The sequence below is a fragment of the Rana temporaria genome, chromosome 1 (assembly GCF_905171775.1).
Source record: "Rana temporaria chromosome 1, aRanTem1.1, whole genome shotgun sequence".
NCBI lineage: Eukaryota > Metazoa > Chordata > Amphibia > Anura > Ranidae > Rana > Rana temporaria.
In genome coordinates this window covers 183,641,313-183,658,451 of record NC_053489.1, presented here as the reverse complement: position 1 = coordinate 183,658,451, position 17,139 = coordinate 183,641,313, and the positions used below count along the sequence as shown (strand labels likewise).

General features: G+C 44.3%; 1 protein-coding gene across 1 annotated transcript in view; it reads left to right on the top strand.

Annotated features, from left to right (window-relative positions):
* HIP1R (huntingtin interacting protein 1 related) overlaps window positions 1–17,139 on the top strand; it is a 179,562-nt gene that overhangs the window by 70,461 nt on the left and 91,962 nt on the right. Inside the window, exons 2-7 of the mRNA XM_040347324.1 lie at window positions 565–628; window positions 3,910–4,052; window positions 11,302–11,358; window positions 11,908–11,988; window positions 12,073–12,149; window positions 16,220–16,281. Coding sequence (XP_040203258.1) covers window positions 565–628; window positions 3,910–4,052; window positions 11,302–11,358; window positions 11,908–11,988; window positions 12,073–12,149; window positions 16,220–16,281 — 484 coding nt within the window. The remainder of the gene's footprint in view (window positions 1–564; window positions 629–3,909; window positions 4,053–11,301; window positions 11,359–11,907; window positions 11,989–12,072; window positions 12,150–16,219; window positions 16,282–17,139) is intronic.

The window sequence follows — 17,139 nt, the reverse complement described above, 5'->3', positions numbered from 1 at the left end:
GTGTGTTATCTTTGTCTTTAGGCATATTTATGAATAGCCAATGAATTTTTAATGCTACCTGTTCTATTTGATTTTTGTAATAAATAGGTTTAAATACATATCTGTTTTATGCCTATAAAGTCCATCCTCTGCCAACTTATCTTCTAAAATCCAATTTATCGGGATGTGGCAAGTTTATTTATTTTTCGTATCCACAGTACCACTCTGTGGGGATACAATCTTTAACTTTTTAGTAGCATTTCAGCTCTTGAATGTTGGGTTTGGTTTTTCTTCTTTATTACACTGCATTGATAATTATGTATGTATACTATTAAATAGGCCACTCTTTGCTGTGTAGCAGGCTTAAGTATAGATGAATGAAAGCCTAAATAATAATCCTATTGTGCAGTTGTGCCCATAGCAGTTTTATCCATTTGGTGAGTTCTGATTTGCTTTCTCTATGAGGTTTTTGATGTGGGATAATTATTTTTTTATTACAGAAAAAATGCTACCTAATATTGAAACTTGCTGTTATTGTAAGAATTTATAAACTTATTTTTTTTTGGTTTCCTTCATCTTTTACAGGCCGTCAGCATCAGCAAGGCTATCAATGCTCAGGAAGCTCCAGTAAAAGAGAAACATGCCCGGCGTATCCTTTACATATAATGGTTCCTTCTTCTGTTCTTGAAATTAGCTGTTGCATGTGGTTTTTTTTTTTGAGTTGGCATGTATAGCACTATAACGCATGCACACACATTTTCCAAGTGACACTACAATTACTTTGTGAGAATTGTTCCAAACTGCTGCCTCTGTGTGCAGTGGAGGTGTGAAGTTTAATTGCTTGCAACACCTGAGCCCTTACACTCACCAGCTAATTTAATGAGTACACCTGTTCAATTGCTTGGTAACACAAATTGCTAATCGGCCAATCACATGGCAGCAATTCAATGCATTTAGGCATCTAGACATAGTGAAGACAACTTCTGAAGTTCCAACCGAGCATTAGAATGGGGAAGAAAAGGGGATTTAAGTGACTTTGAATGTGGAATGATTGTTGGTGCCAGACGGGCTGGTCTGAGTATTCCAAAAACTGCGGATCTACTGAGATTTTAACACACAACCGTCTCCTAGGGTTTATAGAGAATGGTCCGAGAAAGAGACAATATCCAGTGAGTGACAGTTCTGTAGACAAAAATGCATTGTTGATGTCAGGAGAATGGGCAGACTGGTTCGAGATGATAGAAAGGAAACCACTCTTTATAAGCAACCAATGCAGAATACCATCTCTGAACGCACAACACATTGAACCTTGGTGCAGATGGGCTACAACAGCAGAAGACCACAACGGGTGCCACTCCTGTCCGCTAAATTGGACAATAGAAGATTGAAAAAACATTGCCTGGTCTGATGAGTCTCAATATCAGCTGCGACATTCACATGGTAGGGTCAGAATTTGGCATAAACATGAAAGCATGGGTCCATGCAGCTTTTGTATCAATGGTTCAGGCTGGTGGTGGTGGTGTAATGGTTTGGGGGATATTTTGTTGGCGCACTTTGGGCCCCTTAGTACCAATTGAGCATCTTTAAACACCACAGCCTGAGTATTTTTGCTGACCATGTCCATCCCTTTATAACTACAGTGTACCCAATTTCTGAATGCTACTTCCAGCATGATAACGCACCATGTCACAAAGCTCAAATCATCTCAAACTGGTTTCTTGAACATGACAATGAGGTCACTGTACTCCAATGGCCTCCACAGTCACCAGATTCCAATCCAATAGCTCACCTTTGGGATGTGGTGGAACTAGAGGTTCACATCATGGATGTGCAGCTGACAAAAAATGCAGCAACTGCGTGATCCTATCGTGTCAACACCTTGTTGAATCGATGCCACGAATAATTAGGGCAGTTAGGAAGACAAAAGGTGGTCCAACCCTATATTAGCAAGGTGTACCTAATAAAGTGGCCAGTGAATGTATGTGTTCTTTACTATGAACTGGAGTTACTTTTCCACCACCACCAATTGGCATGAGACTTTCCCTGAAAGTCTGATTAGCGGCCATGGGAAAATAACAATGCTTCATGGTAAGGTCATCTGAATATATATGGTTTATAGATGTTTTTAACCCTCAAAATTCCCATGGTTTGTGAAATTTGTGATCATTTTATTATAAGGACACAGTGGCCCAGATTCTCAAAGGAGATACGACGGCGTATCTCCAGATACGCCATTGTATCTGAGACTGAGCGTTCGTATCTTGGCGCCTGATTCTTAGAATCAGTTACGCATAGATTTCTATTAGATCCAACCGGCGTAATTCTCTTACGCCGTCGGATCCTAACTGCATATTTACGCTGGCCGCTAGGGGCGTGTACGCTGATTTACGCCTAGAAATATGTAAATCAGCTAGATACGCGAATTCACGAACTTACGCCCGGCCGATGAAGTACAGATACGCCGTTTACGTTAGGCTTTTCCCGGCATAAAGTTACCCCTGCTATATGGTGGCGTACATGCGGCGTACCAATGTTAAGTATGGACGTCGTTCCCACGTCGAATTTTGAAAAATTTACGTCGTTTGCGTAAGTCGTCCGTGAATGGGGCTGGACGTCATTTACGTTCACGTCGAAACCAATACGTTCTTGCGGCGTACTTTGGAGCAATGCACACTGGGATATTCCACGGACGGCGCATGCGCCGTTCGTGAAAAACGTCAATCACGTCGGGTCATGGTTAATTTACATAAAACACGCCCACCTCTTCACAATTCACACGGTCGGAGTATCCCATCTCATCTGACTTTTTCCATCGTAAATTCCGACCGCATGTACGTGGCAGTAGGCCCCTTTCACGCTACTGCTACTTCAAAGTCGCACAATTTCAGGGAATGACTGTAACTGGCATCAAAGTTGGACCAAAGTAGTGCAGGGACTACTTTGAAGTCGAAATGACTTGAAGTCGTACTAATATGAATGGTTGTCATTTGGAAATCATGGGGAACGACTTGTCATGCTACCTTACAGTCCCAAATCGTGGGACAAGTTGTAAAAGTGTGAAAGGGGCCTAAGACTAAAATTAAATTGAAATTTTCTGCCAAAATTGTATTCGTAACATTACAGGGCTAGTTCACCTTTACAAAAAACTGCCTATGCAGGTAAGGGGTGTTAGTAGATAAAAAAAAAAAAAAACTGTTTAGCTCTGACTAAAGTTTCTCTTGCAATAGGTGTAAACCATTTACATACCTCCTGAAGCCTGACTAGAAATCACCCAGGACATTGCTAGAATGTTTGTGTGAGTCCTGGGTATTACTGCTCACCTACACCATTGCAGAAGTGAGCTTTTTCTCTAATTCAAAACCCCCTCACGTGTTTTTTTTCTCTCCCCTGATGCAGTATCTCTGAGCTCAGTGTTTGAGAGATCTCTCCTGTGATGGTGGAGGGTGAGCAGTAACGACTAGGCCTCACTTAGCAATGTCCTGGGAGTATTCCAGTCAGGCTTCGGGAGCCATGTAAATTGCCTACACTTACAGCAAGGGGCAGCCAAAGCTACACAGATTATTTCTATCTACAGAAGCCCCTCATCTGCATAGGCAGTTTTTTGGAAAAGGTGAACTAACCCTTTAAAGTCCTTTTTAATTTGTATTGAAAGAAACAAAGGGGCTGTCATTTGTGGATGGGCTAGCTGTCTAACCACCATGGTCTTCAGTGCTTTTTGAGTTAGTGACCCAGAACTAACATGCAGCAAGTAAAGTCAAGCTCCAGATGTGTGTGCTTTTTTTTTTTTTTGGATCAGTGACTCCGAAAGTAAAGACGTTATGGATCAGCATGACAGCCAGAAAACTGGTATTTTTAGAAAGAAATTGGCAGCCTGCATAGTTCCTCAGTAGGGGCTTTCAGAAATGTTTGTTTTTCTTAATAACAATGTAGGGATTATTCTGGGAACCCACCATGAGAAAGGGGCATTTACTTTCTGGTCATATGCCATTGGCCTGCCGTTGCCCAGCAGCTCTATCCTGAGTTGGAAGTTCTGTCACGTCCTTCATAAAGTGCTTCGAGATGGTCATCAGAATGTGAGTTGTTTTTGTAATTCTCTAATTGTCTGGACAACGTTTAAAAGCATAAATGTGTAGGTGATATTAAAGTTTGTATTTGAATTAATTGATCAACATAAAACATAAACATAATACATTTATATTGCAGTGATGTTGACCTAGGTGATACGTTTTAGTAGAAAGCGTTATATACCACTAACAATCTCTGCTACACAGGGCTTGCCTTTGTCACCATTTAGGACAAGTCTGATTATTGGAGGAGAGCAGACAGAGTTCCCAGCAAAGCCAGAGAACTGACCATGATGTGCTCTCCTGCATAATGTGGTCATTTTTTTTAATAGGAAGCAGAGGGGCTTGCAGTATCACCAAGTATTTCACACAAAGGAAGCAATACAAAGAGAACAGGATACTTTTTCACATAAGTACATGGTATAGTAGGTACAAATCAGGAATATAACCCATAGATGGTCAGCAGGACATTGCATTCTCAGCCTGAACCCCTCCCTATTTTTTCCTTTCTCCTCCTAGGTTTCTAAAAACTCCTCTAGCATAACAAATATCCTACTTGTCAAGAAAACCTTATTTATAATACAATATCTAGAAGATCTTTTTACGTACCGTACATATTTGGATCTTTATCCTAAAGTTTAAGTTTATTTTTTCTTTATCGTTACATCACGGGACACAGAGCGGCATTCATTACTATATGGGTTATATGGAGTACCTTCAGGTGTAGACACTGGCAATCTTCAAACAGGAAATGCCCCTCCCTATATAACCCCCTCCCATAGGAGGAGTACCTCAGTTTTTACGCCAGTGTCTTAGGTGTTAGTCATGGTTTAGCTTGCCTCCGCATCCTTGGGATTAGGTGAGCTACCGGTTCTGTCCAAAAAAGCCTGAGCGCTAAAGTGGTCAGTAACCGGACCCCAAACCCTTGGGGTATAGCCCATAATGCTTTCTTTTTTAGAGAGCTGGACCCTGGGCCCAGAACTTAGATAACCTTTGGGCGCCTAATGTTTTCTGTTTGCCAGGGTGCTGTATGGGTCCAGGACAGTGGATCCTTCATGGAAGAAGAAGGTTCCCAGGGCCTGAAGGTCTAGACATCCCCACGGAGATGGGGGAAGATTGGGCCTCTTGCTTTGCAAAGTCCTGCGGCATGGAGCAGGTAAGTAAGGGGAAAACTTGCGGAACTTGGCTCTTAGCAAGTTTTTTCTGGGAGGTCACAGGGGACATGCCTAAAAGTTATGCATTGCATCTGGCAAACCAGTCACATATCATGAAGATAGGATGGCTCTGTATGTTGTTATTCCCCTTAAAAAAGTGACCTCCCTGGTAGTATTGGAAAAGCTGTGAGTGGGGCCTTTTGTGTACAAATGTATGTGTGTGTCAGAGAGCTATGCTTACCTGCAAGCCTCCAGGCGATGCTCTATCCAGTCCTCTTCCTCATGCCTGCAAGGCAGGCAAAACGCTGTCCTCCTCGTGTGTTTTCTGGCTGCGGCTGCAGGAACAGAGAGGCCCTTCCTCCCATACACCCCCCCCGTCGGCGGGCACGCGCGCGGCGCGCGTGCACGTGTTTATAGGCGCATTTGGCGCCGTTTTTGCTGGGGGGGAAGGGCGGGTCAGTGATTTAAGGAAGGGGCGGCCCTTCCTTAGATACCACAGTTCATTCAATACTATGGTTTGAGGGAGGAAGGACTGGAGTGAAGCACGGGGCGCCGAGGACACACAGTGGCCGGAAAGAATACTACAGTCTTCAGAAGATTGTGGTTTAGCCTAGGAATAGGCTGTTTTTTCTTTTCCATCTCATAGTCTTTTCTTTGGCAATACTACTCAGGGGGATAGAATGTTTTTTCTTGCCTAGATTGAAAAAAAAAAAAAAAAAAAAGGAAAAGAAGTTTTTTTCTTTTGAAAAAAAAAAAAAAAAAAGTGTCATCTGGGGAAGAGGAAACATTTTTTATTCCCCAAACAGGTGTTTGGGCATTTAACTATTTATAAGTCCCAGGTACCAATAAGTAGCAGGTGTACCTCGGTATTGTACCATGGCATCAAAGAACAAATCAGAGGGTACAAAAGGTGGGGATTCCCCCACAGGGTCTGAGGTCTCGGATAGAGCTATGCCGCTGCTTTCCCCACTGGGAGCCGTTGGGCCATCGGGATCGGGGGCTGGAGCTGACGCGGGTCAACCCAATCCTAAGATGGTCACGGAGGAGGTGTTACTTACCTCTTTAAATGAGATGCAGAAAAGCATGGGAAAAATGATAGCCGCAGCTATGCGGGGTAGTAAGCGGAATAGATCTCCGTCACCCGTGCGCGGACCCTCGGAAGAGGAGGTCCTTTCCTCTGGGGAATTGGACGACCTCTTGGACAAGGACCAAGTAGGTTCAGGGATCGATGATCCGGATACAGAGGAGTCTGGGGCAGTCTCCCTGAGGGAGAGCTGGTGGATTCAAGACTTGACGGACTTGGTCCATAAGGCATTCAACCTGCCTATACCAGATCTCCAGGTATCGACGGTTTCAGCTTTGGGCTCACTGAGGGCGCCTCAAAGCAGTGCGGTGTTTCCGATCCATCCTCTATTGGAGGGAGTCTTGTTCCAAGATTGGAACAAACCAGACAAGGTTTTCTTACCACCTAAGAAATTTTCTGTCTTGTATCCTATGGAAGAAAAGTTTTCCAAGAGATGGGCTTCTCCTGCAGTAGACGCAGCCATCTCATGTGTTAACAAATCGTTAACATGCCCTGTAGAAAACATACAGGTTTTCAAGGATCCAGTGGATAAACGCTTGGAAGCACTACTTAAAAACTCCTTCACTGCTGCAGGGGCAGTAGTACAGCCAGCCGTGGCTGCGATTGGAGTCGCTCAAGCTTTATCGGATCAATTTAAGCAAATGCTTGAACTTATTCCTGCCGAGCAGGCAGAAGAATTTTCGGATGTCCCTAAGGCCATTTGTTTTACGGTAGACGCTATCAAGGATTCTATCCAGCAAGCGTCACGTTTATCGTTATCTCTTATCCATATGAGAAGACTCTTATGGTTAAAAAGCTGGGAGGCTGAGCCCCCATGCAAGAAACTCCTGGTAGGGTTCCCCTTCCATGGAGGTCGGCTCTTCGGAGAAGACCTAGATAAATACATTCAGACCATTTCAAACGGCAAGAGTACTCTCTTGCCAACTAAGAAGAAGGTTCAGGGGCCTGCGTTTAAACGACAGTCCTCCCCTGGACAGGGGCCCTCTAATACTAAGCAGTATCAACGGCCTCCTGCAAGAACAAACTTCGGCTTCAACAGCAGATCACAAAGACAGGCTGTTAGAGGCAAGAGGCAGTGGTTTCGCAAACCAGCAAAACCAGCCCCCAAGTCTACCTTATGAAGGGGCGCCCCCACCCACGAAGGTGGGGGGAAGGCTGCGACTCTTTTCGGAGATTTGGGAAGCCAGCATTCCCGACGAGTGGGTACGGTCTTCCGTGGCCACAGGCTACAAGCTAGAGTTCCTAAGGTTTCCTCCTCCTCATTTCCAGGAGTCGAGGATTCCAAACGATCTGGAGAAAGGAGCCGCATTAAGATCGGCTCTAGTTCATCTACTTTCCCAGGAAGTAATAGTAGAGGTACCAGTCCTGGAACAGGGACTGGGTTTCTACTCCAACCTATTCATCATCCCAAAGCCCAATGGAGATGTCAGGCCAATTTTGGACCTAAAGATGGTAAATGCATACTTAAAAGTCCGCTCATTTCGGATGGAATCCGTGCGGTCAGCAGCTGCCACACTCCAAAAGGACGACTTCATGGCGTCCGTAGACATAAAGGATGCCTACCTTCATGTTCCAATTTATCAGCCACATCAAAGATATCTACGCTTTATGGTGGCTTCGCGTCATTTCCAATTCGTGGCGCTTCCCTTCGGGTTGGCTACGGCCCCCCGCGTGTTCACGAAAGTTCTAGCTCCAATCCTAGCCAAGCTAAGGATTCAAGAGGTCACGATTCTAGCATACCTGGACGACCTCCTAGTCATAGACCACTCGTCTCCCGGCTTGGAGCGAGCAGTGGCCCTCACGGTCCAATACCTCGAGAGGTTCGGCTGGGTCCTAAACCGGGAAAAGTCAGCATTCCAGCCCACAAGGCAATTGGAATATCTCGGCATGAGATTAGACACAGAACAACAAAGAGTGTTCCTACCTCTGAGGAAGGTCAAGGCCATCAAGGTGTTAATCCTACTGGTTCTAAGCAAGAAAGAACCGACTATTCGCCTATGTACGAGACTACTAGGCAAGATGGTGGCTACCTTCGAGGCGGTGCCATACGCCCAGAGCCACACTCGCATCCTGCAGGCAGCCATCCTGTCAGCATGGAGCAGAAGGCCACAGGCCTTGGATATCCCGTTGCCACTCTCATCAAGAATCCGGCAAAGTCTGTGTTGGTGGTTAGATCCTCAGAACCTACTGAAGGGAAGGTCTTTCAGCCCAGTGGCTTGGAAGATAGTGACCACAGACGCCAGCCTAACGGGCTGGGGAGCAATTGTGGAGGGTTCCACTCGCCAAGGTATTTGGGCAAAGCCAGAGAAGCTGTTACCCATCGACATCTTGGAGCTCAGAGCTGTTCGACTAGCCCTCAGGGCTTGGACGTCGAAATTGCAGGGGTTCCCGGTGAGAATGCAATCAGACAATGCCACGGCAGTGGCATACATAAATCACCAAGGGGGAACCAGGAGTCAGGCCGCTCAGAGAGAAGTGAGCTTGATTCTCCTATGGGCAGAGGCTCATGTGCCCTGCATATCGGCAATATTCATTCCCGGAGTGGACAACTTTCAGGCGGACTTCTTAAGCCGCCAGACTCTATGGTCGGGGGAATGGTCTCTGCATCCACAGGTCTTTCAAGCACTCTGCCAAAGTTGAGGAGTGCCGGACGTGGATATCATGGCATCGAGACTCAACAAGAAGCTAGACAGGTTCATGTCCCGGTCAAGGGATCTGATGGCCTGCGGAACCGATGCTCTGGTTTGCCCTTGGCATCAGTTCAAACTTCTTTATGCATTTCCCCCGCTCCAGTTACTACCCCGCCTGCTGCGCAGGATCAGGGTGGAGCGCATACCAGTCATCCTGGTAGCTCCAGCATGGCCCAGAAGGGCATGGTACTCACTAATCCTAAGGATGGTAGTGGGAAACCCTTGGACTCTGCCTCTAAGGCCAGACCTGCTATCGCAAGGTCCGATCCTCCACCCGGCCTTACGGCATCTAAATTTGACGGCCTGGAAGCTGAATCCTTGATTCTCAGGGGTAGAGGTCTGTCTCAGAAGGTAATCTCTACCCTAATCAGAGCCAGGAAACCGGTCTCTAGGGTGATTTATCACAGGGTCTGGAAGGCCTATGTAGGCTGGTGTGAGTCCAAGCTATGGCTTCCTCGCAAATTCACCATTGATAGAGTTTTAAGTTTTCTCCAGCTAGGAGTGGATAAAGGATTGGCATTAAGCACAATCAAAGGACAGATTTCTGCTCTGTCAGTGTGGTTTCAGCGGCCGCTGGCCACCCACTCGCTGGTTAAGACCTTCCTTCAAGGGGTCTTACGTATTAAACCTCCAGTTAAATCCCCGCTTTGTCCGTGGGATTTAAATCTTGTCCTGTCAAGTTTACAGAAACAACCGTTTGAGCCATTGGCTGAAGTTCCTTTGGTTCTACTGACAAGGAAGTTGGTATTTTTGGTTGCCATAGTTTCCGCAAGAAGAGTTTCGGAACTGGCAGCCTTATCCTGTAAGGAACCATATCTTATATTTCATAAGGACAAGGTCGTTCTTCGCCCTCATCCTTCCTTCCTACCGAAGGTCATATCCAGTTTTCATTTGAACCAGGATTTGGTATTACCATCCTTCTTCCCTAAACCTACGTCCAGAAAGGAAGGGTTGCTGCATACCTTGGATATTGTCAGGGCCATGAAGGCCTATCTTAAAGCTACAGAGAAAATCCGAAAAACAGATGTGCTGTTTATTCTACCGGATGGGCCCAAGAAGGGGCAGGCAGCTGCAAAGTCCACCATTTCTAGGTGGATCAAGCAATTAATCACTCAGGCCTACGGCTTGAAAGGGTTGCCTCCTCCAGTATCATTAAAGGCTCATTCTACTAGAGCCATGGGCGCCTCCTGGGCAGCACACCACCAGATCTCTATGGCTCAAGTTTGCAAGGCGGCAACCTGGTCTTCGGTCCACACATTCACAAAATTCTACAAGTTGGACGTAAGAAGGAATACTGATACTGCCTTCGGGCAGGCAGTGCTGCAAGCTGCAGTTTGAGACCCTCGGATCCCGGGGGCTCCTCTTCTTTTTTTGAGTTAAATTTAAAATTTAAGATTATTTTTCTCAAATAAGTTGGATTTATTATGATTTGAGTATATCTCTAAATTAAATCCTTTTGTCTTGGAGATGTTCTCCCTCCCCTCATTGTAAGCATTGCTTTGGGACATCCCATATAGTAATGAATGCCGCTCTGTGTCCCGTGATGTAACGATAAAGAAAAAGAGATTTTTAATACAGCTTACCTGTAAAATCTTTTTCTTGGAGTACATCACGGGACACAGAGCTCCCACCCCTCTTTTTGAGGACCATTTTGGGAGGCATACTGCTTGCTACAAAACTGAGGTACTCCTCCTATGGGAGGGGGTTATATAGGGAGGGGCATTTCCTGTTTGAAGATTGCCAGTGTCTACACCTGAAGGTACTCCATATAACCCATATAGTAATGAATGCCGCTCTGTGTCCCGTGATGTACTCCAAGAAAAAGATTTTACAGGTAAGCTGTATTAAAAATCTCTTTTTTTGCATATTGTCCAGCTTGGAAATCAATGTAGGCTGGGTCCTGCTATGAGTGGTTGCTTAGTGAAATAGGAAATGGCTCACTCAGCATTTGCACCATTCAGAGAACACTTTGCATTTTATCAACGAAAGCAAAGCATTCTCTGATTAGATAAGATGATGAGGCAGGGTCGTTATGTCGCAATCTCCTCCTTGTCCAATCAGAGAAAGCCTTGCATGCATTGATAAAAAGCAAAATGTTCTGTGAATGGCCTCCATGCCAAGTGAGATAGTGTACCAAGCATCAGGGCAGCCACTAGGCATGATACACTAGCGGGGATTACTGTAATAGCAGTGCCTACTATAACAGCTTCCAGTTTTCTCTGGGATCTTCCAGGTATGACACATACATAATTACAGATCAGTTTGTGCTAGACCAAAATTTTAGCTGCTCTCAATAACATGCTAACTTTACCAAATGTGTTATTTTGTAGGTTCTAGCAGACTGTCAGCGATACCGAAGTAATATCCGAGAGATTGGAGATTTATGGGTGAGTCGTGCTCTTTTTGGAGAGGGGAAGGTATGGCACATGTTTGAAAAAGTGTCCATCAACCAGTGATTGCAGCCAATCGGCAGATGGCACTGTCAAAATACAGTGTTCTGGCTGTCATGTGTGGCCAGCTTTAATTTGTTCTAACTGTTGTGTGGGGGATTGTAGTTAAGGAGATTGTCTTCTTTTAAAGCCTACTACACACAGCAGGAACCGGCTGACAATTTTGGGTACATGTGTACTACTGTCTGTCTAACAGAAGCTGGTCTAATGGCTGGCTTCTTTCAAACAGCCTTGCTGAAAATCTGTTCGATCTGTGCTTGCAGACAATGGTTGCAAACGGTGATTTGCTCGTTGTTGACCTGCTGGTTGAATGAAAAAAAACTGAACATATATACCCAGCTTAAGGGTATACATTAGTGCTGGCTGATGCTAGTTTTCAGACTGTATGACTGTCAAGTTCTCTGCAAGTTTTTTATAATAATGACACTTTTTTTTTTTTTTTCTTGTGTGAAATTGTGGTTTTATAACAATTGTATTTTTCACCAGGGACATTTACATGATCGATATGGACAACTTGTAATTCTTTATACAAAACTGCTGCTTTATAAGATTAGCTTTCACACAAAGGTATGATCACACAGCTTTGTAATACTTGTGGCTTTTTTTTTATTAACCGATTGCTAGAATTCTGGATTTTTTTTTGTACTTCAGCATCCGGAGTTCCCTCCAAACCTGGAAGTGACAGATGATGTTCTTGAAAAAGCAGCTGGCACAGATGTCAACAACATGTAGGTTGCTTATTTTCTTGGGTAGCATTTAATCTTCCTGTGCATGTTTGAATAGTTACTTTGCTTATGGGCCTGTGTTGACTGCCTTTTGTTTGCTTTAAAGGCTAGGTTCACTTTTAGCAACATGGTACACCTTTATTTAGCGTGTAATATGTTGCTATGCACCAGCCCCCCTGTGATGGCAGGTGGGGATTTCTTTTTCCCTCAGCTGCTATCACATTTAAAATTGTTGGGGGTGGACTGCCATTCTTTCACAATGATCTGTGAATGAATGAACTACAAGTCCCGCCAGCCACTTTGGCAGATGGACTTGTAGTTCTCAATGCACTGCTCCATTGATATTTCCTGCAACTCAGGCAGAGAGCTGTAGGAAATGTCTGTAGTAGCCTCACATCCACTGATTGCTGGTGCAATACTTTGCAGGCCCCTGTGTAAAAAATTATGATAATTATTGATAATTTTTACCCTGCAAATGGTTGTGTTTTATAAAAAAAAAGTGAACTTTGCTTATATGGGTTTTGTGTTTGTTTTAGGGGTCTACCGATTAGCGGTAAGACCGATTTTATTGCACACCGATATCGGCATTTTCTGAAGAATCCGTATTGGTCTCAAACTAGACCGATATTGCTTCAAGGGGTTTTACCGGGCTGATGCATGCAGCAGTAGGCATCACCCCAGTACCGTTCATTAGAGCGGACAGTCGGCTTCATTGTAATAACCGATGTGGCTCAGTAGCTGCTTGGCTGTTTTACAATCAGCGGGAGGGGACATTTCCCCCCCTTCTGGCGCTCGCCCCGGCTCTCTTTTCCCACCGGGAGGTCCGAAGTCCCAAAGGAAGCATCTGCTTTGTTCGGGTCTCGGATCTAGTAACCCAGAAGCGATTATAATGACAACACTTCCTGGATTACTGGCATCTTAAAGGCGCCAGTTTAAAAAAAAAAAAAAAAAAAGTACAGTAAAACCTTGGATTGCGAGCATAATTCATTACGGAAGCATGCTTGAAATCCAAAGCACTTGTATATCAAAACAAATTTTCCCAAAAGAAATAATGGAAGCTCACATGATTCATTCCACAACCATTTATTCATAAATCCTTCAGCTTATAGTCCATATAAAAAAAATATTATTGCAATGTGATTTGGTGGTTGTGGAACTATAAAATGTCTATCCACAAACGACAGTCTCCACAAGGGGATTAGAAGCAAAATCCATCAGGAGCTACAGAATATGAAAGAGAAGAGATGTGTCTCTAAGTGTAGCAATATGGTTTCATTTAATGAAGGTACAACATTCAGCAACTCACATGGTTGATGTTTAAAAAGAGGCACATCTAAGTATGCAGACGTCCGCACTGCCGGCTCTCACCACTGTCTGTCTGCATTTGTGACCGGGAAGACTACCCTGCAGTAGAGTGATCTGAAAGTGAGGCTTGAAGCACTCGTGGAGCACAGAGTGGAAGGGATGATGTCTATGGCGGTGCGGAGGACGATCTATGTGGACAGCTTTACCCCGGATGTCTGCATACTTGGATGTGCCTCTTTTAATCCTCAATCATGTGAGTTGCTAAATATTGTACCTTAATTAAATGTAACCATATTGCTACACGTGGAGGCACCTCTCTTCTTTTTTTTTTTATACTCAGTTGTGATGCTACTCTTTGTATGAAGACATCGCTTGTATATCAAGTCAAAATGTATTAAAAAATGTTGCTTGTCTTGCAAAACGCTCTCAAACCAGGTTACTCTCAAACCAATGTTTTACTGTATTCAAAAACGCAGATCTTGATGTTTTGAATACTTTCAAGTGCCGAGGAGGGGTTTAGGGTCTTATAGACCCCCCGATCCCTTCATAAAGAGTACCTGTCGCTGCCTATTTCTGTCACAAGGGATGTTTACATTCCTTGTGACGGCAATAACGGTGGGAAAAAAAAAGCGTAAAAATTTTAAGTGCACAGAATATCGGCACATAATATCAGCTATCGGCCTGAGAGCTGGCCGAAAAAAATGGCATCTTCTCCGCACCGAAAAAACGATATCGGTCGATCCCTAGTTTGTATGAAGTCAACTGCACCTATCAATTCTGAATGATCTCAGAAACATTTATAACTCATGTCAAACTGATGCCATCAACACAGGGTCCCGTATGTGTACATCCTTTGCATGTTGTACCTAATAAAAATAACAACTAGAGAGTATCATACATTAAAAGAATCTGTGATCTTGCAGAATAAAGAAATGAGATATACTGTAGTTGGATTGTGTCCAATTACATTGCATAACCTGGAGATCTTGAGTACTGGAGAGGTTTCGTCCACTTGGTTTTAGCAGCTTTGATCAAAGGCATAATTGAACTCTTTGGTTCATTTAAAGTGGAGTTCCGCCCATTTAAAAGTCAACAGCTACAAAAAGGATAGCTTCTGACTTTTAATAAACACATACTCACCTGTCCCACGGTCCAGTGATGTGGCCACCCGAAGCCTCACTCCTCTCCGCTGCGCCGGCATTGAAAGCGTGGGCACCCAGCTGTGACAGCTTGCGACTTCGCAACCAGGTATGCGAGTCGCGCTGCATGTTGTGAATGGTCGAGCAATCCTCTGGGACCTGTGACATGTCCCAGAAGATTGCAGGGAGGGAGAGGAGAACGTCTGCTCAACAACGCGGCACCAGGAGCAGAAGTGGGAGCTGGGTACCTGTAAAAAATAGTAACCCGCCCCCCCCCCTCCCCACCAAAAAAATATGGAAGTAAGGATTTATTAACGCAAAGTTCCACTTTTGGGTGCAACTTCGCCTTTAAGTTGCACACTAAAAATCCCATAGTAGCTCATACTTCTCTGAGGAAAAAAAGAGATGGTGGCTACGTTCCTACACACTGTGGGACCATGGAGAAAGAACGTAGCCACTCTCCAACATGAAGTCGTATGACAGCAGCAAAAACAGAAAGGTAAAATGTATTTGGATATTTGGAGCTGGCTGAGCGTGACAGAAGGTAATTTTGTTTAGTAAAGAGTACAAAGTTAAATAGATTTAGTGTCAATTTAAAAGAGAAGTATGGGATAACAGGGGGAAAAAAAAGAAAACTCACCCAGGTGGATGCAGCATGTAAATCGCCAGCTCTAAGTCTACTTTAACACTGTAGCCGCGCCACGTTGGCTCTAAAGCGCCGCTCATTTTAGCGCTGTTTAAGCAACGCTTTTCAGGGCACTTTTAACCCCTGCTAGCGGCCAAAGGAGTTAAAACTGCCTGTGTTGCGGCACTTCTGAATCACTTTTCAGACGCTTTTTTCAATAGACAGGGCATTTTGGGAGCGATTGTATACAGCGCTCCCAAACCGCTCCAAAGATGCTGCTTGCAGGACTTTTTTTGTTTTCCTGTCCCGCAAGTGCACCATCCCAGTGTGAAAGCACTCAGCCTTTCACACTGGGGAGACACGAGAGGCAGTTTTCAGGCACTATTTTTAGAGCTAAAACGCATGAAAACAGCTGCAGTGTGAAAGTTGCATTAGACTGAGAACTAAGCACTCAAAGACTGTAGATTTGTCGATTCTCAGTTCCATGAGCAGAGAGCTGGTGACTGTCAATAACTGTCTCTCTGGTCTTCCCCTCCAGCTCTCACTGGAGCGCTGAGCTGTGAAGGGGAATGAATGGCTTTTGTTCGGGATTGAAACACCTGTCAGGTTTTCATTACTGTCTGTGTCCCCGTTGGAGAATGTAATCCCCTTTTTGATTTGGTGACCATTATTACCAAGAATAAAATAAAATCCCCAAATTTTCAGTGGTCACCAGATTAGGAATAGAGGGGAAATCTTCAAATCGGTACACCAATTATGGTGATCCTGGTGACTACCAGAGATTTTACTCACTTTTGGATGGATTGTTTCCTTCTGTGGTTATGTAACGGGAAGTTAGGGGGCAATCTTCCCAATAGGACAAAAGATGGAAGGAAAATGGCAGTGGATTTTGCCCTCCCTTAGTTGTATCAAAAATGGGGAAAAAAAAAAAAAAGTTTTTCCTCAGTTCTACATTTAAGTTAATTATTATTTCTGTCATTTAACATTTGCTGTGTTTTTAACAGATTCCAGCTAACAGTAGAAATGTTTGATTATATGGACTGTGAGCTTAAACTTGCTGAGGCTGGTAAGTAGATTTTCAGCACATACCTAATAATCCATCTTCTTGCCCCATGTATCATCCTGTTTATTGAGAATAGTACTTGTAGATTAGTACTCCGAGTTGATGATTTTCTGCTGTGACTCCACAGTGGTTTAGCCAGTTGAGCCTCATTTCAGAGCCTAAAAACTCTGTACCGCGACGATCCAGGCGATACCAGAAGCCCCTGCTCTAGTGCAGAGCTGCTCCAAAAGTTGCTATTGAAGCCGTTCGGTCTGCTACAGTCACTTTTCTTTGCCTTCCTGAGTCTTAACTTGGCTATGACAGCACAGACAACTGGAGGGAAGGACAAGAGACATTTTCACTAAGAGAAAACTGGATTTCTTATGTATGAGTGATCAGATAAACAGAACAAAAAAGTTCGAAATGAGAAACGGCGCTAAATATTGGTTAAAATGTCCAATTACATAAAGTGCATTCGTTAGGTGCCGGTTTTATAAATCTCAGATGTGCAGATAGTCCATAGTAGATCCTACACCTTTTCCCAGACAAGTCACCACGCGTGGGCCACACTCCCCTTTGGGGTATTCACTCACCAGAAAGTAAGGAAATATGGACATTGAAAGGTATCTTTACATCGGATCATCCGTTCCAAGATGGGGGTCAGTGAGGGTAAAACTCCATATAAAATATAAAAGGATGCCAAACATAGTGTGAACCCGTTTAATTTATAAAAGTAAAGAAATCCCCTCACACAGGATCCCCGCTCAAAATGCACGTACCATACAGTAGATGACAATACACATGTTGGGTAAGTGCAAGCAGATTCCGACCAGTGTCCGTATCCCCAGAGATTCGATCCACACTCGAAACGCCGAGTCCCTT